We start from the raw sequence: 23452 nt of genomic DNA on the forward strand, positions 1-23452 counted from the left end.
TATATTGCCCGCAGTTGTAATATATCAAGCTTAACTAACGAGTTTTCACCAGCACTGAAATCGAAATTAATTTCGGCCCGACATGGCTTATCCCAGCTTGCAATCAGGATATCGAATTGGTCGCACACAGATTGAATGAGTAGCCGCGATGGCGGTGGTCGGGTATAATTGCTGCTTGTACCGGGTCGAGAGTCGAGTGGCGTGCCACACGTTATCGCTGTTGGCTGCGCGCAGGATGGCATAGAGCTGTCGCGCCAGCTTTGGAATTGGCGCTTGGAAAATTGGCATGACGGCACTGTGGCGGTTGACGCACCGCCTGCCTACTCGTCATTCATTGCACTAAGTGTTCGAAAGTATGTATAGGTGCTGATGTATGTTGTACGTTTGTATAAATGACGAGACTATTTACATACATGTTTGGAATGAGTGTGAGGCAAGTAGGTGCGTCGTCGCCATAAACTGTTGCTGTCGCAGAATGTTGCATGCCACAGAGGCCGAACATGAGCGAAGGCGCAACAGTGGCTACACGCATGTTTATGAATATTATGTCCATTTGGCACGATTCGCTTTTCATCATCACATCTGTGTGTGGGGGTGTGTATCCTACACGGCGCGTCGTAAAACTAAGCACCAACTGTGGAGCGTTAGGCGGCGAGTTAGTTGGTGGCACGGTGTCGCGTCTTTGTTAAAATTTGTGACACATACTCAAGTGCGGCAGTGCAAAAGCGAAATGAGCAAATAAACTAAGTGCGGCTCAGCGTGAGTCACAAGTGGGCGGAAATTGGTTAACCACTTTTTAGCTGACTGTAGCGTAGGGGGCTACGTTAGACTGGGTCGCTGGTAAATGCCGAAAAGATGCTAATTCCGAAAATATTCTTAAATCATTAAAATGATAGTTTTTGTTTTCATTTGGTCGACCTTAAAATCATTAACTTCAAATTGCGGTATTCCGGTATATTCGTCGTAGAAAACGCATGGCCTTAAATAGAGGTCGTAAAAGAAGATCTTTGTAGTTATGTTACGTTATTTACGACCCAGCTTAATATGAAACCATATTTACACAAAGAAGGTGGTTGGACTAGTTTTGCGTGTCGCAACGCTTATTACCTAGAACGTATTGCCTACACTCATGACGGAAATAATGTGCTACCTACAAGATACGTTTTAACCACATATATTTTAAGAGACAACTAATCAAGCATTATTTATTTAAACCAAAAAGCTAGTTTACTGTTTTGTTGCTTCATTTGAATTATTTTGCTTTTTATTCTTAGAGGGAGATTTTATTTCCTTTTTGGCTCTAATTTAAAAATTCGAATCTAAGGGAGTTTTAATAAAGTAAAAATTTCATAGATTTTTATGAGAAATAATTTTGATTTTATATTGTTTTTTATACGTACCCGCTGCAACAATGGGTTAAGTGGGTGTATATTTTTGGAGTCGGTTCCCTTTATAAAGTGGGGCTCAGCAAATGATGAAACTATGTGAAAGAAAGCCTTAACGTAAGCTCTAACGAAAGTATATAATATATTTTTCAAGTTGAGGTAAGTGTCATTAAAATAGTGGTATATATACTGCTCCGAAATGCTTCCTTCAGAGAAGTGACTCTTAAATCTCATGCCGGAACGGTGATACTGTCCTTGAGCTCACTAACCATGCGTTGAGGGATGGTTAAGGAATGCCTAGCCTTTTTATCAATCGCACTTTGTGATAAGACTAGTATGGGTATCAGACCACAAGGGTGTCGCAGATAACTGTAAAGCTGACGAGTTTGCAAGCAAAGGCAAATGTATTTGGTCCTACTATGCCAAATACGAGCCAGTTTGTTTACAGCAGCTGCTTATGTCGGTATACCTCAGTAGTGATTTGCCATTTTTATAGTGGATACAAATGTCTAACAAGGAATTTGTCTCAAATTTCGTATCTCTATCCAAATTCAAAAATACAACCCTTCGAATGGTACAAAGCATTTAAAGACGGTCGAGAGGTCTTTGAAGACATGAATCGTTCTGGCCGACCTTCTGCTTCTTCAACTATGAGTGAAGAATATGATACTTGAAAGTCGTCAGACAAGTGTTAGAAGATGGCAAGAGAGCTCGACATCTCTCGCGAGTCCGTTTGAATGATTTTAGTGAATATTTTGGATATGAAACACATTCTTACTCGACTCGCCCCGATAAAGCTAAATTTTTACAGTATACACGTCTCTTTGAACATCCTTGATCGTGCGAATTCCGATCCCACATTCATCGAGAGCATTATAAGTGCCGATGAGACATTGGTTTATGAGTTTGACATGCAATCAAGTCAACAATCATCGGAAGGGAGAGGAAAAAACGAACCGAACCCGAAAAAAACGCCAAAGCCGCTCAAAAATCAAGGTGATGCTCGTTCTTTTTTTCGATACTCGCGGTTTAGTGAATCATGAATTTGTTTCAGAGAGACAGGCGGTCAATGAGGAGTTCTATTTGGTCGTACGTGAGAACATTCGTCGAAAAAGCCGGAATTGTGGAGGGACAATTCAAGGTTTTTACTCGATGATAATGCACCATCGCATCGAGCCACGATTGTGACCGAATTTATAGCCAAAAACGCAATCGATGGTATTCATCTACCACCGTATTCACCAGATTTGGCTCATATGACAAATAATAAAAATATTTCAGATAAAAATGTGTGAAAAGAAATATTACTTGAAAAATTCATATGTTGGTTTTCTAAGATCAAAAAACGAGATTAATTGGGGGGAATTCACCATTTGTTTAAAAATGTAAAACGTTATTCGCAAATTGTTTTTCAATATAATATAAAATGTTAGCTTTTCCGGAAATCGAGATAAAACATTCGTAACACTTAAAGATTCAGCCATGCCCCTTCTATTTTTTCCAACCTCAAATCGGTCGTAAATTATTATTTTTCTTTTAGTTTTAGCTACTTTTTTGTTTTCAAAAATTATCTATCTTGGTCTGAATAATAAGAATTACTAGTAAATTTTGGTATTCTGTTGTGGAACAGCAGCTATTATGGATGCTTAATAGGGGCGTAAATGAACCATGAGTTTTAGCGTTAAGATGTAAAACAAATTTTAATAAATTTGAATTTAAATTGTATTTACATATTATTAAGTACAGAAGCTAAATAGAAGGTATTTTCTGCTGAGTTTCCTTGAAGCTGGTATAGAAAGTAAGAAGATGCTTATTTATTAATTACAATGAATTATAACAACTTTAATTACATCGTTAAAATGCACTTAAGAAAGTTTAAGAGCTTTCATAACTAGTGCACCATAAGTGAGCATGTGAAGGCGTAATAAAAATGCAACAACACCTGTGATAAATCATGTTTCACACATCCATATGTACATATGATATTATGTGTTAAATACTAGAGAAAGAATGAATGTGTGAGTATGTAGGGTATTTGTTTGCCCATAATGCTTTATCACACACACACGTAACATAAGTACATGCAAGAACTTAGGAGTGGGTCATGCTAAGAGGGCTTCGTGGTGAATAGAAAACGGTGTGCCCTTCTGCGAAGTTTGAAAAACCTCCCAAAATTGTGTTTCGCGCAGACACCTAACCATCAACGAAATGAACCGAACAACTGCTGCACTCGCTGACTGGTTGGCTGACAGGTAAGCACTTCGTGGACAGGTGAGCAAGTGAACACCCGAAAACCTCCGAAAATTCAACACAGTGAAATTAAGCGGTTGGTTGGGTTATGCGCCGAATGTAACTGTTGCTGGCACAAATTATTGTTGTCCCTAGCCTTTTGCTACTTTTGTTCGTTGCAAGTGTTGACTGCTCGGTCACTTGAGTTTTAACACATGCACGCGCGCACACATATTCACATGCATATCTGTGTAATATGTTTATATGTACATATGTACACTGTTCTACTTTATAACTTTGATTGTGCGCTTTTTTAGCATTTAGTTAAAGTTCGCACTGTTTTCGTTGTTTTGCTTATAATTCTGCACACAGTGCGGCGTGTCTGCGTTCTCTACTTACATACATATGGTATATAGTATGTGATGCATTACTGGCTACTGACGAGGCAAAAGTTCAGTTGTGCGGAGGTAATGGCACAGCTGCTTGCGGCTCGCCGCTTCCTTTTCTCACTTCCTGTAATTGTAATTAAAAATATTCGTTTTTCATTTTCGTGAGAAATTAAAAAAAATTGGGCGCAGAGACAAAAACAAAATAACTGTCGGATTATAAAATTACAAAAATATTAAACGCTAAAATTTATTCTGTTGTTATCTTACTGTTATGCTGAAAACCATGGTGAGATTTATTCATTTGAGGGGCTTAGTCTAATATATAAGATTATCAGATAATATTTATCTGCATACATAGAATTTCATATATTTATATGATCATAAATGTATATAGCTGGGAGTAATAAAATAATAGTGATAGTTCCACAGTTTTTAAGATATATTTTGCACATGCACATGTCTACCCAAGAATCTGTTCATTTGTCGGAACCGGTGCCGGATCACTATAGCGTACAGCTGCCATACGACCTGAAAAATCAAAAAAGGTAGAAAATTATTTGACAATGTATCGTCACTAAATTTGACATTTGATTTGGATTATTTTTTACGATCTCCGAATAAAATTTTCCGATCGGGCCATTATATAGTTGATATACTATACAACTGCCAAAAAAAATTTTTGTATGCAAAACGTTTTTCTTTTTTTTGTTGTTTATAAGGGAACCTTAGAAGGGCTGCAAGAGCTGCCTAGTAGACATATGGTCCTTTAAATAACTGACAAGTCTATTTTTTTATTTAAAATACTCACAAGTCTGTAATAAGCATTTAATATTTGTTACATATAATAAACCTTACAACATATTTAAAAGAGAGGCATCGGAAGCTTTTCGGCAACCCCTATTTAAAATAATACATTTTTGGACTACAGAAAATTAAAGACTATTTCATCTCTCATTTTATAGTACATGCATATGTACATATATCTTTCAGTTTGTAGCAGTCTCTTTAATGAGTCTAATAAAACCTTACTTTAATAGTTAAGAATGCACTATCAAGATTTTTTTATGCTCATACTGCTGATTAAATCGTCTTGAAAGCGTTTAGATGCGATATTATAAATGTCATAAAAGAAAAGTTGTTTGTCTAGCGAAATATAATAGAAGTTCACACTGCGATGTGATTAAACTGTTGATTTTCTCGCAACCATCTAATACTTGATAACATAGTTACATATTGTACATATGTATGTGAATTTGGAATATTTTTGGTGAGCACAAGTATAGTTCAACATTCTTAGGCATTCCGCTTATTCTAAACATTTATTCATTTACATACTTAAATTCTTTGTACTAATGCTCTTCTCCTTCCTCCAAATTGTGTATTTGTAGCGAAGAGAATGTTTGGAAACTTTGTGAACAAGTGAAGAAAACACGCATCGATGAACTTTCCAAGTGCTACGCGGTGTTCGTGTCAAATGAGGGGCGCACGGTGCCGCTATGGCGCCAAAAAGCAGGACGTGGCGATGATCAGGTCGTGATATGGGTAAGTAACAAATCAAACAACAATGTGTGTAAAGTACGAAAGAAGAAAGTCGAATACATGAAAAAAGAATAAAACGAAAAAAAACAACGAAGGCTGCAATGTTCAAATAAAGCGCAACACATTCTGTCGCGCATAAGTGGCACTTGTAAGCGCTTACCACTTTTCTTGCTGCTCGCATGCTGTTACTTCGCCCTTTCGCACAGCTGCCATATTTAAACTGTTGCAAAGCTAGTGTCAAATTCTATACACAGACGCCACAACACATTCATTTCTAATATGTACTCTTTCTTCGCCCTATCCTTCGCAAAAATCCAATCCTTCGATTAGGGTGTGCTAGGGCAGAGTACAGAGCATACGGGCGTATGAGTAACTTTCATATGTTTGAAAACGATTACATTTGAACTGATTTCCAATTATTGCTTTGTACTATACATTGAGCAAGGTTTATTAAATTTTCCCAGAAGGATACGTCGGAGACCCTTAGCTGAGTAGATTTAGCTCTGTCTGTCTGCCTGCCTGTATATACGCGAACTAGTCCATCAGTAATTGAGATGTTGATCTGAAAATTTTGCAAACGTTCTTTTCTCCCCGAGAAGCTACTCATTTGTTGCGGTCGCGAATTGCGGAAACTATAGAATATAGTTGTCATACAAACTGCCTGATCAAAATCAAGTCCTTGTATGGAAAACTTAAAAAGAGACAAAGATATAATGTCCGAACAAATTGTTCAGATGGGATCGTAGATGTTAGCTGAATTTATCGATTTCACAAAAGAAACTTATTTAAATTATTATCAAATTAAAATAATTCTTAAAACATTGCATCCGAAACCTCTAAGTGGTCAAAAAATACTATTATGTACACAAATTTTTAGGTGATATGAAAGTCAGTGTTTACTTTATTCTTCGTCGTCAATCGAATCTTAAAAAAGTTATCCCAAAGCACGTATATTTGATGATTAAAAAGTGTTTTTATATAATTTGTTTGAATATATAAATTTTTCGAACCCTCCTAACATATATTCGACAATATTATTTATACTTCAGCTCATATACATATGTATATAAACATATTCATGTAATGCCCTGCACGTTCCTGGGTATGTTCAACGCACGTACGTGCCTTGTCTCCTTTACTGACGCCATCTCTGCCGTCCTTTCGACGCAGCCGAATGCGCGAACATTTGCACTTTTTACACAAATAATGCTTTTGAATTGAAAATTGATTGATGATAGAAAAGTGTTTCTTAGCGAAGATTTCAAACTCCTCACACAAACACTTCAGAATTATTTTTTATCTTTACCATTATTAGGTAACCTGCCGAATTTTCTATTTCTGTAACTCAATCTTCAAATTGTAGATTTATTATACACATGCAAAAATATGTTCGAAAATTTGAACAATTAGCAGCTGAAGTATTCCATGAGAGAATGACATACTCTCTTTAATCGGTACGGTGAAAGAACACACATGTGTGTCGTTAAGTGCGTACCATATGGATATATTAATACAACAAAAATTAATATAATGTAAATTTTTAGGCTTGTTTTAAGGTCTGTCTGTCCGTCCGTCCGTGCAAGCTGTAACTTGAAAAAATTAAGACATCTTGATGAAACTTGGTAAGGTATGCGCGCTTCCTGGTCAAAAAAAAGGTGTGTGTTCGTAAGCACTACATTAAGATATAAAGCTCTAATTTGTCACAGGGGATCGCAGTAGCAAAGGGATCGATTGAAAATGTAATATAAATAATAAGTTTAATATACATATCTCCTAAATAATATAAAACAACCAAGTTCGCCCAGATCAAAAATTATAAAAACTCCAACCGACAGTTTAAAAATGGGTGAAATCGGATGGTAGCCCCGCCCCATAAAACGGTGACATTAAATTTGGGATGGTATAGCCAAAACGGAGGATGGGAGTGGCACCGCCCACTTTTAGGTGAATACACATATCTCCGGACCCGCCCAACCGATTTTAACCAACTTCGGTATATGACATTCTGTTCGTGTTTTTCTAATAACGGCGCATTTTTGTGCTTAGAATGAATGAAATCAGGTAAAAACTCGCTCTAGGCTACATATAACTAACAAACCTTATATAATTGAAGATACTTCTCTGGCTTTAATCCTTGCAATTCGCAATATTATTAAATGCTCGGTTATACGCGAACTTAGCCCTCTCTTACTTGTTTATTCATACAGTTGAACAGATTTCAGATGAAATATGAATAACAACAATGTACGTATGCATTGAATTGAAAGGCAGAAGGTTAAACGTTTTTATGATTTGGTTGATCTTGAACTTGAAATTGATACATAACCCTTTTGAAGTTTACTTCTAACCACTACATACTTTGAACTAACTATTCGACAGGTAAATTTTTTGAACTCTGACCAAAAACTGTAGTCAAATTGATTACAATCAACACTTCTTCGAGGCCAATTATTTGCAGCTATGCAACCAGGAACATTGCCTTTAGGCCACTGCTGGGTGATTGTTGCCTAGCGTGCTGAGGCAAAATTTTGCTAGAAGATTCAAATCTCTCCATTAAAGAAGGTGTTGCTTAACTGCTTTAAAACGCCTCCGAAAGCATCTTGCTATCGTAGACTTTTTTCCCAGTGTTAACCACTTATTCCGGATGTGAAGAGGGTATCTTTACTGGAGTGCAGCAGCTGAATGGTGGCGACGTTGAACCGTTGAAATAATTTTGTTACGTTTTTAGAAGCGTAGATGTTGTCTGTGTTCTGTTTATTAAAAACTTCTTTAACAGTAACTTTTATTGACGGTAGGTTTTCGTGTAGAGATCATCTCAAATAAGTCTTCACATTGATCTGGTTGACATTTTATGTATTGGTTTGAACCACACACCCTCTCTCTCTGTCATCAACTATAGACGTTTGGGAAAAAGGACATAGTTGTACGTGGTGTGTGGCACGATCATCTTCTTCCAATTTTAGCCATAAACAATTGGTTATCATCGATCTATACCGCTCTCCATTGACAATAACAGTGTCACCAGCTTCATTTCGAATGGAGTACGGACCAATGATTCCACCAGACCAAAAACCTTACCAAACTTTCAATTTAGGTGAATGTAATATTTGTTCATGAATGATTTGTGGATTTTCTTCGCATCTTCCAAGGCAAAATCAGCAAATTCTCCACATTTACTTTGGTTCAATAGCTTCAGTTCTTAAGTGAGATCAATCTTATATGAATGCAAGCCGAAATTTTCTCTTCGTTGGGTTAGGGTTTGAGACAGTCTCAGTACTTACATCTTAAAATCGACAAAATGCGGTTTTCAGCAACTCTTGCTAGAACGGGGGCGATATTTCCATTACTTCGAGCGGGTCTTATTGGCACTTGAACGTTATGAAAAGAAAAGTGCGCTCGAAATTTTCAACAATTCGACTAATAGCGAGCAATTCTTGCAAGAACGATTATTTTGATAATAAAATTGATTAATTTGCAAACGTTGTTCTTGCGCACATCTTTCGATAATGAAATTTCAAACATTACTGAATACAATGAAAAAAATGTACAGATCAGGACTTATTAAAAATGAAACGACTCTTCGAAATAATACTATCCCTATTAGAAAACCCGGTGTAATGATAAGTAAAAATTTAGGTGATTTATAGGAAGATGTTTCGGTAAATGCGCCTCTTTTTGACACACAATTAGTTGTATCATTTGGCCTTATAGAAATTGCCAAAAACCGACCTTTGCTTGGTTTAAAGCATACTTTAGTGTTCTACAACCATGATTCTATTGACATAATAGTAAACGAAGTGGTAATAAACGTTGGGTCAGTTAACTTCAGCAATTACAGTTTTAGTTGGGTTGTATGCTAAACGAGTATAACTTTACTAGCAAGCCTTATATAGATGATGATTTGTTTCAAAGAGCACTGGTCGCGAGCACTGTCGCGCATAGATGTCCTCTTGAAAGATGTTATTCGGTAGTCGCCAGAGTGTCGATACATAAACTTTTTATTCAAATACATTTGTAATAAAGCTTTATTTAAAGAAATTCAATCTCTTTTTCTTTCTTCTTCTTCTTAATTGGCATAGACACCGCTTACGCAATTATAGCCGAGTAAACAACAGCGCGCCAGTCGTTTCTACGTGGCGCCAATTGGATATTCCAAGCGTAGCCAGGTCCTTCTCCACTTGGTCCTTCCAACGGAGTGGAGGCGGCTACTGCGTTGAATACTTTCAGAGCTGGAGTGTTTTCGTCCATTCGGACAACATGACCTAGCCGGCGTGGCCGCTGTCTTTTAATTCGCTGAACTATGTTAATGTCGTCATATATTTCATACAGCTCATCTTTCCATCAAATACGATATTCGCCGTGGCCAACGCGCAAAGGACCATAAATCTTTCGCAGAACTTTTGTCTCGAAAACTCGCAACGACGACTCAGCAGTTGTTGTCATCGTCCAAGCCTCTGCACTATATAGCAGGACGGGAGTTATGAGTAACTTATAGAGTTTGGTTTTTGTTCGTCGAGAGAAGACTTTGCTTCTCAATTGCCTACTCAGTCCGAAGTACTCTGTTTCTTTACTTCCAGAATAATTCGTCAAAGTATGATCTATTTTAATCGCTCTGGATGAACCCTTATGATTTTTCCCCTTTTAAAGTTTTTAATCACACAACACTCATTACTGTTAAATAATAATATTATCTTTCTTGAGGCCGTGGTGTGATACAATCCTGAAATCGACCCGAACCTTGTGAATCACTTTCATATAAACATTGAATGGTTTTGACTTTAAATTCTCTTTGAAATTGCTAATAGACACCATAAAGAGATTTCTAAATTCTTAAAATTAGGACAGCAAATGCGGCCGTTTTACACTTTTACTCTTCTCTCCAAATAAAGGTCACATTATATTTGTCTGAAGTACTTAATGTACTACGTATACGGTGAAACCGAAAAGCAACGTTCGAAATCATTAGTCATTGGCATCCGGCCACTGTCAAACATTAAATACACAACACAAGCGCAAAAAAGTCGATGAAGGGCTGTTTAGAAAATGCATTGCAGTTACACCGGTGACTACCACCCTGTGCAGCAGAGCAGCTGCAGTTCAGACAGAGGCTGTGACCAGGCCATCACAACCGATCGGCGTCATCAATTATGTATGAATTTACTCAGCCAACGGGTTCGCTGGTGAGATGACTGGAGAGTGATGTATGGTCTGCTTCCATTTTATTAGCGAAAAGTAGTTTCAACTACGTGGCCAGGGTCACACAAAGCTTCATGCCGCTGTGCTAACTGTATTGTTACTGTAGTTGCAATGCCGTGAAAATTCGGTGGCGATTTGGTATGTTGGCTCGCAGCTCGAAAAAAGGCAAAGGCTGTTCTGACTTGTTGGCTGATTGCTTATTCTGCGTGTTCTAGGCTTATCCTTGGCCGTTCACAATTCTATGGGCGCTTGGTTTGTTCGTAAATTTTTTTATGTACAAGTAAAATCTCACGAATACACTTAACCTTTCCCGTGCATGCATTAATAAAGTCATATTGGCTAACTACGTACTCTAAGTAGCCGCCCTCGAGTTTCTTCTTTGCCTACTTTTCGGAGCACAAAGTAAAAAATTCAAAAAAAAAAATAGAGTAAAATAGCAATTGCACATGAAGCGCCGAGCCTAAATGGAAAAGCCAATTTCAGTGCGGCCTGCAAGCGCGTAGTTAGGCTGGCTAGCAGCAATTGGAGGTTATTCGTGAATTTTGCGAATTTGTCTACTAATAAAATAAAGAAATTATGTGCTTGATGGCTGACATGCCGAGGCCAGTAAAAGCTTGAAGGCGCGCCAATTTTACGGTCGGCGAGGGAAGTTTGTGGCGGATGGCGCAATGGCTCAATGAGCATCATACACACCACACCAGTAGCCGTTATTTGTTGTTATTTTAGCGTGTAAATGGCGTATAGCATGTTGTACGTGGCATGTGCACAAAATACCCGTCGGCGTTAATGTTCACAACTACAATTACAGAGCCAGCAAAAAATTCATCCAGCATTTACCTTTAAAAATCTACATTCGTGCTTATATATTTAGAAGTATATGTTTATAAATGTGTTTTTTCTTTTTATGTGAGCGTGTATATTTGCTGTTATAGTACTTCTCTTCCATGCCAGTCTTAAGTCCCCTAGGGCTCTGTGTTTTTGTCCGCCTATTACCGCTACCAGTTGAGGCCTTGTCAGGCCCCGCACCACGAACATGTAATGCAGTTTATTATTATTATTTTTTCGTTAGATTCTTTCTTTTCTGCATTACAACATTTTTCCATATATGTATATGCGAAGGCTTGTTTGAGTATATTTAGGCATCTACATATAACTGTATTCTTACTGTTCCACGTAATATAGATATGCATTTCAAATATATTTGCAGCGTTTTGCACTAAATTTTCATCTTTTATTTCTTCTAGGATTACCACGTTTTCTTTATGCACAATCCATCGCCAAATCGCTGCTTGGTGTTTGACTTGGACACGACACTACCTTTTCCTACATATTTTCACAAGTACGTAACAGAAACGTTTCGCTCGGATCTTGCGCTGAGACCGGAACATCACAGGTGAGTAGTTATGCGGTTTAGATCGAAGAATAGATGGCATTAAGAAAATGTTTGTACTAAATTTCTCGTGGTTTGTGAGATGTCAAATTGCTTCGGAAAATGGACGTTATAAGCAGGGAAGTAGAGAAAAAACCGGGAACTGCGAAGAATATAAGATACGGAACCTCCATCCAATAATTGTTACAGAAAAAAACTTGCAATTTTTTAGCAGAACTCTTTACCTATCTCTGACCCGTGTGTACGTCATATACGCGTATCTTTTGATGAATTTAATACATAATTAATGCCCTTTCGTGATTAAAAAAGCATTTTAAATGATGAAGCTGGAAAACGTATGTGCAATTGTCTTCTATATTTGGAAAAACATATTCAGATCTTCATATTCGGTTGAAATAGGAGTTAGGAATCGATTTATATAGGAAGGTAGCTCTGTTTATGAGTGAATTTCGTCAATAATTGTCTACGATATCCAGGAATTGGACAAGTTACAGAACTTATAAATCAATGAAGTTCAGAAATAAATAAGTGTACCAATAAATCCACAAGAATATCGAGCAGATGACCAAAATTTTACTAGGCAAACATTAAACGATACACTGGAAGCTCACTTGAGCTGGTGCTCACTTCTGGGTATCCTCGAGAGAACTAAACCTTGTAGAATAGTTATAAAACCCGCAAATAGAAAGCTCAATATGTGCTTCTGTATGTTTTCTTAAATCGAAGAAAAATACTGATTTCTTGAAACAAGTCGTGACTTTGCAAATTTCATTTATATCGTCTTATTGGGTTGATAACATTGAAAAATTATGCATTTCACACTAATTTATTGAAATATTGAATATAGTATAGCATCTGATGGCATTTGCATCATTATCATTTTATTTGCAGGTACTTCAGAGTCATACCCGCAGAAACATATCTAAGTGAATTCTCATCCGACCGCCGCCACATGCGAAGGCCAGATGGCAGTTGGATAAAACCACCGCCCTCATACCCGCCCATACAGTCAAGCAGTAAGACATTTCAGGCATTTATTTAGCATTTACTATTCGATTATGATGTTATTGGGTTTGAATTTCATTTAATTTATTTTTATCATTTCAATCCCCCTCCAGGCAATGCGCATAGTTTGGGTGACTTTATCTGCATGAATGCGGGCAAAGGACCCGGCACCGTCTACAGCCTCTCGGAATTCGTGCAAACCTTCTACAAGGCGCCGAATGTGGTGGCGCAGCAGAACAACAAATAATATCAACAGTGCTGAACAGCTATCAATGAAGTGCCAGTTAAGTTAACGAACCGACAGTAGCGCCAAAACGCCGCATGTGCACTTGCAGTAGAAAATGAGAAAACGAAAGAGTTGCAACTGGACCAGTTGTTTACGCTTAGATGAATTATTTAATAGCAATAGGGAGTGCATCAAGGGTCTGGCAACGTTTTGCAGGCAGTGATGCGATGTCGTGAGTGTCAACGTAAAGATCAAATAAATAACAATAACAGTAGCAGCGCATGCCAATAAGTAGGGGGGGCAGAATTGAGGACAACATGAATAAGTTATAGCTGGTTTCAGAAGCCAATGCAGCGGCCGTCAAGCGAACCTTATTATCGTCAGCAAAAGTTGCCTTCAATGCCGCACTCAAATTGCTCGCTTGCACTCGGCGCACGAATGCCATGCAGGCTATCAATGAACAGCTGAAAATGTCACTTAATTTGCATACTACACAAAATTACCTTTAGCTTTAGCCAAGCACTGCTGCTAAGCTTTAACGACTGCAAGATCCTCCAACAAGTGCCGATTTGGCCTTTCGGTTCATTCCGATTGACGATGCTTCTATTATGCGCAGCACTACATAAGCAGTCCTACCGCCTGCACCTCGCAACTCTGGACTAGAATGCTTTGCCAGCATTCAGTAAAAAATACTTTCCAAGTATGCACTATGCCGAGGAATATTTTCAACTTTTATGCATGCCATTCTATTTGCTGCTGTTGTTGTTGGCTGCTCATATTTATAACCAAGCATCCTTGCCGACATTGGCGCTAGCATACCAAGTAGAATTTGATGGATTCATTGGCTTTAATGGCCGCTGTTGATGGCTTCATGCTTGATTGAATAATCGACTGTTGACCGACGGATGGTTGCGGGCACCAGACGCATCGGCATCAACAACAACATTAGCTAGACGTCTGCCGGAATCTCTTATAAGTTGCTGCTATTGGCATGTGTCGACGTTTGTGGCGCATTGGGAGGAAGGGTATAAATATTCAGTGGGGTATATGCATTTCGTGGCATAATGATGGCGGAAGGCAATAGATAAGAATGGAAAGAACTTTGTAATCAAAGATAACACAACATAAACTATTAAATATTAAATTAATGTTTAAATCAGAAAACAGATAGAAAATATATTAACTAATATATAGTTAGTAATAAATACATGAACTATTACATTTACAATAAATATCTGCTTATATAACTAAAAAAGACGTAACAATATCGTAATTATAATGATAACGTATTTTTGTATTCAGATGCATGCTTAGAAGCAACAAAATATAAAACAATATAATTAACTGAGGAAAAAAACATACTAAGGTTTATAATTCAGCGATAGAAATTCGAAGAAAATACAAAAAAAAAATATTTTATATATTATTATAATATTAGCCAGTCACCATGCAATATGCATTCGGCAAATTTTGATCCAGTTTATTATAACCTAATCCAAATTTTTAAAGTCACACTAATTAATTAGTGCAACAACTCTGTTATTTCTGAGGCACTCTTAATTCATTGCTACAGCAAACAGCCCGAAAATGTTTTCTGAGTTGGTGTGTCGTGTGCCTGAGTTGGTGATTTTGCGCAGGCACAGTACCATTAATAGTCTTTTGAAAAAATTTACACTCAAGTTCACAATTTCTTAATTGTCGTTGAACGCCCATATGAGATATGTAAACACATAAGTTGCAAAAGAAATATATATGCATTTATTCATATTTTGATGAAAGAATTTCAATTGCGAAAAGAAAGTTGAGCCTCAATTGCAAAAGTCAGACTTTAAATTGACAACCTTAATATATAACTCAAACAGCAGCTAAAGTTGCTTAAGTCGACTTTAGCTTTTGATTTTATGGAAGACTTTGAAATATTACTTACACCTTTTTTATCGAAAAATTTGTTTCATATTGATAGGGCATATCTAAGGTACAAAATATGATTACCGGTTCCGAATTAATTGTTTAGAATACCTTAAATTAATTTCGATTTACTATCTAAGTCGATTTAAGTCGTTTTAAATCATGGGCATATTAATAAATTATCGATATGCATATACATAAGTATGTAGTATTGAATTTTTTAAAAAACTTTGATATATTAATTCAAATGCCACTGTTTTAATAATAAAAAAACAATAATTAAACTAATAATTAATAAATAATAATTCAATTAAAGAAAAAGATATTACAATTTAAATTGCCTTGTGATGAGTCTTCTAAAAAAAGTTAAGTTTCGCAAATCAATTGCCCTTGAAAGTTACACTAGTAAATAAGTTTGTATTCTACATAAAATTAATTATATCAATTATTACATGAAATTATCTAAATTATTTTTCATCAATTATACTCCAACATATACATAGTAATATTTTTGAAACGATTTTTAAATGTGTACATTTTTATACTCAACTAAATTAGAGATATGAATATAATATTTTATTGTATATTAGTAGTCCAATCTATCCGCACCAGCAAATAATAATGGACTTCACATTACCAAACATTTGTTTGAAAGTGCTTAACAAGGCAGTGCATCGAAGTGATCGTTGTGGTATTTTTCAGCAAATAAAATTTTTTCAAATTTATAAAACATCTCACAGGAGTAAATAACAAATCTCTGCAGTCTTCGAGGCTAACACTAATGTAAACGCATTCAATTTAGGTAAACTTTATATTTATTAAGCTCTAAGAATTTTTTACATTTTTAATAAAAATTACTCTAGCCTAACCAGTTTCTTCCAGTTAACAATATACATCTTCTCCGCACTCAGAATTAAGAGCCAAAAATTTTAATGGAAACCTATCTATTGATATGTTAATCTACGAAGTGAGTTATCTAATAAGAAGTTCTCTTGTACCACTTAAGTTGTGTTATGGTAATAGTAATTATTTCACCTCGCGATTTTACACGAGGACTGGAAAAAAAGTTACAATATAGTTCTACATAACGGCCTTCATGTTAACACGATCATTAGTCTTCTCGTGCTTGTTTATTCTTATTATTGTATTCATAACTTATGTAACGCATACATTACAGTTTAGAGATTTTCTTTGGTACTTGTAAACTGATGGAAATCTTTTTTACTTCCAATGGAAAAAATATTGAAATAGCACGCAGTAGCAGCAACGGTCCCACCCTGTATTTAAGTTTAGCCAAAATTCTATTTCAGTACGAGTAGCCTTATGAACTGTTTAAAAAGCAATGTTGCCAAAATGTTAAAAAAAAATATTTTTTTCGAAAAAAATAAAAATAAAAATGGCCCAAAAACACAAGTTAACATTATTTCTACTACTAATTACTTACATATACTACGACTACTATTTATTATTATCGTACTATTTTTATGGATGCAATATATTGAGATAATGCATTTTAGTGCAACTTAAAATAAGCGAACTTTTCATTAAAATTTATAAAATATATGCAATAAAGGCAAATGCAAAAATCTAAGCATAAATGAAATGAAAAGCACTAAACTTTTCATATTAAATTATATATATATATATATATATATATATATTAAACATGTCTAAACTTTAGAAAATAAATGTAAAATATAAACCGAAACTGAAAACATAAGCGATAAAGGTAAATAAAAGCCACTAAGTACATTAAACAAAAAATGAACACACACAAATAACTGTATTTGCTTAACCATGCAAAAGCGGAGCGAAGTTATTATATACATGCAAACATACATATGTAAAAAAGAATATTTTCACTGTGCAAGTCTTAAAGTTAAACCATAATTTTTAAAACACAACAACAAAAATATATTGTATACATGCTAAATATTATAAGCGTAAAGTATTTAAACTCATCTACTATATACTTATACATACTATTCGTAATTTAAGCGGTTGGTGAATTTATCAATTCAATTTAAACTCAATTGAAAGCAGCTATAAATATTTATAGTATACTTATGTACATACATATGTGAAGAAATATATATACATATACACATGTGGTAGATAATGCATACAAAGCTATTACAATGATGATATTTATACAAAAATTTAACGGTATAACTAAATCTTTATCTCGATGGTGTTTCTCGTAAGCTTTTGACTCTCTACATCCACACACACACACCCATAGGTTATACTTACCACACTTATACGTTAAAATTGTAACTCACGTTGACACCCATAACAAGAACACCCACACGCCCAACCACAAATGTTGTAAATTCTAAGCCAGTCACATAAATTGCTGTCTTAATCCAGATACTTAAAGTTTTGTATTTTTGAACTCTTTCACAACTCTTTAACAATATGCTATAATAAAAATTAAAACGTAAAAATAATAAAAATAACATGCTTGAATACAATTTATGCATATTATATATACAAAATAATATTTAACAAAAAAATAATCAAGTGAAAAATATATGTATTCCAAGTTAAAAACGAAAATCCCTTGAAAGATTGTATATAACAGTGTAAGGAGATATTTGAGAGTGTTTTATATATTATTTCTAAATAATAGTAATTTTTACCAACAAAAGAGGTGCTCGACGTGCATGAACACAAAATTATTGCAAAACTCGCAGGAAATAGAGATTATGACAGTGCGTGTGACATGAAAACAATTTAGTTCGTCATGAACGATATTAAGTTTGTTAGGTGTGGCGGACTTAACTGAAGGACTGGCAGTAATTTCTTTGGTTGTGTAGGCATTTGATGAATGATTACAACACTCGCTTTAGCAATGTTGATGAGCCGACATGTCTTATTCAGGTGCCATATTAAAGTCGCATTGCCTTTTAATTTCAATTCACCTGCATTATATGCTCGCTAAATGATACTTCCGAGCAAAAAGAAACCTTTTACCCAGAGAATATATATTACTTATATACTACCGAAAGGCATAGTTGTTTGAAAAATATTTTAAAATTCTATAATAATTCTATAAATAGAATAAACGTTAGGCTTCCAAGATGTTGAGATTAAAAATTAAAATTTGAATTTTTAATTCCGATTTTGTTATTATTTTTATTTTTTCTGATAGGAAAATTTGAAATTTTATTTTGAATTTATTGGTAAAAATTAAGCATTTAATTCATAATATGCAAAACAGAATTCAGAATTGATAAAATATAATTAATCAAAATATGTCAGTTTGCTCTAGAGAGTTAATTTATGGCTCTCTGTTGAGCTTTAGTTCAAAACGGTAATTCTAACACAGTTTTTTTTTAATTCTTAGTTAAGTGATTGAAATTTCATTTTTTAAATTTATCGATGAGGAATTTGGAGTTAAAAGTTAAAAATAAAATTTTAATACGGATTTTTTATTTTTAGACTCGTATTTTATCTAAATTCTTTTCCATACATCACTGGGCATTAAAAATTTAAAAATTACTTTTAATTAAGTTTTTCGACATTACAAAATAAAAAATTAAAGAATTAATTCAAATGACAATTAAATTTTTTTAATGAGTTATTTGCAACCCTGCCTATAATACGGAAGTATTAATAGTACATCGCTTAATTACATATATTTTAAAAATTAAAAAAAAAATAAATTGTAATAAACAAATAATAATGCGTGGTACAGTATTTCTAAAAACTCACCAAAATATTAGTAACATAATATAAGAATATATACTCGTTTAAAGTATTTGTTCGAAGCCAAATACTCAAATGACAATGCCACTGTGAAGCATTAATTAAGAATTGTTTAAATGTTCTAAGGTCAAAGCATTTAAACGGTGTTGAATTATGCAGTCGAAAAGCTTTGACGCCTCTCCGCATTGACGCTTTGCACCTTGTAACGCTTTTAAAACGGAACCTTTTGAACTTTCGTTCCAAAAAATTACGGGTAAACACAATTTAAATATTTTAACAATTAATTAAAATGGATTTTGAACACATTTCACTTACTTTAAATGCTTATACTTAGTTTTTGGATTGTATGATAAGTAATTTAATTTAGTTTATATATATGTAAGCAGACATTTTATATTAAAACCTACGAATTATAATACAAAACACAAATAGGATCGATGTGAACATTAATGACACATAAAATAAATATAATAAACAATATAATTACATAAAAGGGAACGAGTATGTAAAGTTGGTAAACAATATAATGTAGTTAGGTGAATATTTTATAAAAACGAAGAAGTTATACAATGTAGCAAGAACAAGAACATTGAAATTACACATGCAAATCAAATTAGGAATTATAATAACGCAAATAACGGTGCAGAAAATTAAGCGAATGCCATGTAAAGTCAAGACTAAAAGTACTCAAACGTGCGAAGTCTCTAAATTTCATGCATACATACACACCCGCTTACTCACACAGTCACAAAACCAAGTTAAAATAAACAAAAATAACGGCAGCAATAAATATTCGAATACAACTAAATATGCAAAAATATAAATGGTAAAAGCAACAAAAATAACAATTGCGCTCTAACTGTAAAAGGCAAGCTGCAATCAGCGGGCAAAACAAATTGATGAATGGACATTAAAATCACATCATCAAAAGTTCCACAAACCAAATTGGACTAACCAAGTTGGTTTTTTATTGCTAAATGTTATTGTTGTTATTAGCAAAAATTCAAACTTATGACATTTTTGAACTTGTGCTCTCTTTATTATAGCCGCTAAGGTTAACTGTTGATATTGCATTATCAATTGATATTTGTCCTGTTAGTTGCGTTTTGACTTCACTCAGTAATGGCTTTTGTGGAATTCAACGATCAAAATGAAAACAACCTGCATACACCTATGGTTCTAAAATAATTCAGTGAAATTTGAAAATGTTAAATTCAATTCGCTGTGCATTTCATTGTTATCTACAGCCAGAAGTCACTAATTTTAATAATTATTCTTTTTATTTGATTTTATTGGTCAGATACAGTTATTGTCTTTTACTTGTATTACTACAAATGCACATGAATGAATCGCTACTACAATTTACTACTCAACTCGATCGATATTGAAATTCGAAATTGCGGCAAAAAAAAGTTGTTTTCGAAATGTTTGTTTTGCTAATGAAATTTTTTCAATTATTTCAGCTAATTTCGCATAAAAAGTTGTGTATTATGATTCTCTTTGAACTTCTTGCGTCAAGAGAGTTAAAGTTATAATGTCAACCTTATGGCTTTGTAATAATTTTTAATGTAATTTTTGGTATATGAAATGAAGTTCCTCTAAATAAATCTGCGAAAGAAACGGCTGTAACTTCCACATTGAAACTATGTGCAACTCCCTGTTATCAAAAATGAGAAGGACGTAACTTCGTTCGACGACCGTAACCTTAAATATCTAGTTAAATATTGGTTATCAAGCAAGTCTGAAACATTTATAGAGTTTCGTATAGTTTCAATATGAGAAAGATGAACCTGTAATAATGCTGAAGAATTGTTGACCAATAAAGCGGATTGGCGAGCAACCGGACATTCCTTAGAAATAATCATATTTATATCCATGACTAATCAATACAACTTCAATTTACAATTCTAGTTTAAATGCTTATAGTTGAGTTCCTTAATTGAGTGGAGCGCAATAGACGTAGTTTTTATACCGCGAAAAAGTTGATTGAATTTGACACGAAAGAAAACCTTGTAAAGTATATACATTGTGATGAGTTGAATTTATTTAGTTATGTCCCTTTGTCGATCGCGTATATTATATTCCCGAATTACTCCCTCAGTTTGTTTGCATACGTCCTTTTCACATCAAGAAGCTTCTGCGGGAATCGCCGTTTTCGGTCAAATATAGCATATCGTTGTCACACACACTGATCGGTCAAACTCATGTCCTTGTATAGAAAATGTTTTTATTGTTCAGATCGGACCAACATGGCATATAGCTGTCGTTTAAACTGACCGATCAAACTCAAGAAAAAGATCTTTAATAATTTTTTAAATATAAAAGAAATTGACGTTTTCTCTTCCTTCCTTTAAAACTAAACTACTTTTTCTGTCGAGAACTATGGATTAACAATCCAAGAATATCGAGAAACAATAGGGAAAACAGGAACGTTTCACATGTGCAACTACACTTAATGACATCGGGACTGATTTTGAATTGAAGCTTTGTTGTATTTTGTCAATAACTTTACGTTATTATCCTTATTGCGGTTTGCAACTGCACTCAGTTAAATTGAAGTTAAAGTAATTAAAGTTCAGATCATTTAAACCCTCTTTTAGTATTAAGAACTTCAACTATTTTCAGTTGAAGTTTCATAGGTATTGCCGGAAATTAGAAAGTGAATGTTTGACAGATAATTAAACAGCTGAAAATTTGTAAACGAAAAATCAAAACAATTCTATTAATCGTAGCGGATAGTACATAAATGACTGAATAGGAAACCCTTCAAAAATTTTACTTAAAAAGTATAATACATTCCTAGGGAAAGTAATTTGTACCGGTTTTTTTGTCCTTTATTTTTATTTTCCAAATTGTAGCTTGCCTTTTCCAGTTTCGGCATTTTTCTCCACAAGCTCAACAAATTGTTCACCTTTCTATGTAATATAGATAAATTAAATAAAATAAAATAGTCAACATTTTAGGTAACGATATATAAATAGTTTATTTACCCATTCTATTTTTCATTTTCTATTAATATTTTTCCTAAATAAACGTATTCTTGGTGGCAGTTGAAATTTTTTGATATTCTAGTCAACCACACTGACACATATGTAGTTGAAACCCGTAATACCCCAAAAAAGTTAAAGTTTGACAACAATTCCAGCGAAATGCAGTTGAGTTGAAACCCGTAATAGGACCTAAAAACTTAAAATAGTCAAAGAGGAGCCGATTTTAATAAAAATGTTAAATTTAAAAATGTTAGCAACAATAACGACATAAATACAATTTCAATATAGCATTTATACTTCAAAGAAAAAACATGTGTTTAATAATATAACAGCAGTGCTTAATTAAAAAAAAAACAAATATAAATATACTGAAACATAAGCGAACACAATAAAATAGAAAACGAAAGTCACACAGATACTCGGATGTTTATGTTGTGAAATGGTTTCAAGCGCGTTAGTACTATTTTCGAAAGGCATTTATTTTTATGCAAAAGAATCGTATGTAAGCTCTATACACATGTTTGTATACGTATGTATGTATGTGTAAATTAGTTTAAACAATTTTTTCAAAATATTACAAATAATAATAAAATATGGTATATAAACAATATAAAAACATCAATTAAGGCAATGCAAAGTGGATGAAACAGAACAAAATGCAACCAGAAGCTAATAAAACCGATGCAATTAATTTAGAATAAAATAATATTTAAAGGCAACACCTTCAAGTATCCTTAAGCAGCATTCACACGCAGGATAAGGCAGCAAAGCTGCAAGAACACAACTATTTAAGATAATCGCATAATCTACGGATCGAAACCAAATCTCTTGGGAATAAGAGTTGCAAGCAGCAAACTTAAAACCCAAACACATATACCTATACACATACGGACTTAACAGAAGCAGCGGCATGGCACCCGAAACATTCGCTTAAAACTCCGACGAAATCCATTCTGAAAAGTGAAGTTATGAATGTGGGCATACATACCCATACATACATATATACAATACTGTTCTACTTACACTTACATACATGCATATGTGTATGCATATTGTTTGTAATATGCAACAACAACGCACATAAATAAGCTAAACACAATATTAATAACTAAATATTGAATAAGTATTTTTTCCACAATTTGTTACGCTTTCCCTCAAACTGCATAAATCGAAATAAATTTATTAAAAATTATAAAATATATGAAAACCGTCTTTCGTTCTTATTTCTGTGGCTTACAACCTCCAAACAAAAGTCAAAAATCTCACATCTACTTTCCAAAAGGAAACTTCGGATACCTTGTAAAGTAATATATAAATGATTAGTGGAACGCGCTGCGCTGATTAAGTCAACGCCGTGTTTTTACCCAAAGAAGTTGCTCATTTATCGGAGCCGCCGATATCGAACCAATACAGCGTAGGTACCTTATATGTAGTTGTCATTATGTACATACCCGTATTGATCGATTAAACTACAGTCTTCGTAT

At 34.3% G+C, this 23452-nt stretch overlaps 1 protein-coding gene across 9 annotated transcripts in view; it reads left to right on the forward strand.

Annotated features, from left to right (window-relative positions):
• Positions 1-22332, forward strand: part of LOC105227660 (protein N-terminal glutamine amidohydrolase) — a 46480-nt gene extending 24148 nt beyond the window's left edge. For all 9 annotated transcript variants that reach the window (XM_049453804.1, XM_049453806.1, XM_049453807.1 and 6 more), the window contains 4 exons: positions 5392-5545; positions 11983-12131; positions 13020-13144; positions 13247-22332. In XM_049453804.1, the coding sequence (XP_049309761.1) occupies positions 5392-5545; positions 11983-12131; positions 13020-13144; positions 13247-13380 (562 nt within the window). In that variant the 3' untranslated portion in view covers positions 13381-22332. The remainder of the gene's footprint in view (positions 1-5391; positions 5546-11982; positions 12132-13019; positions 13145-13246) is intronic.
• The last annotated feature ends 1120 nt before the right edge of the window (positions 22333-23452 follow it).

This window comes from Bactrocera dorsalis, chromosome 3, assembly GCF_023373825.1.
Source record: "Bactrocera dorsalis isolate Fly_Bdor chromosome 3, ASM2337382v1, whole genome shotgun sequence".
Classification (NCBI taxonomy): domain Eukaryota; kingdom Metazoa; phylum Arthropoda; class Insecta; order Diptera; family Tephritidae; genus Bactrocera; species Bactrocera dorsalis.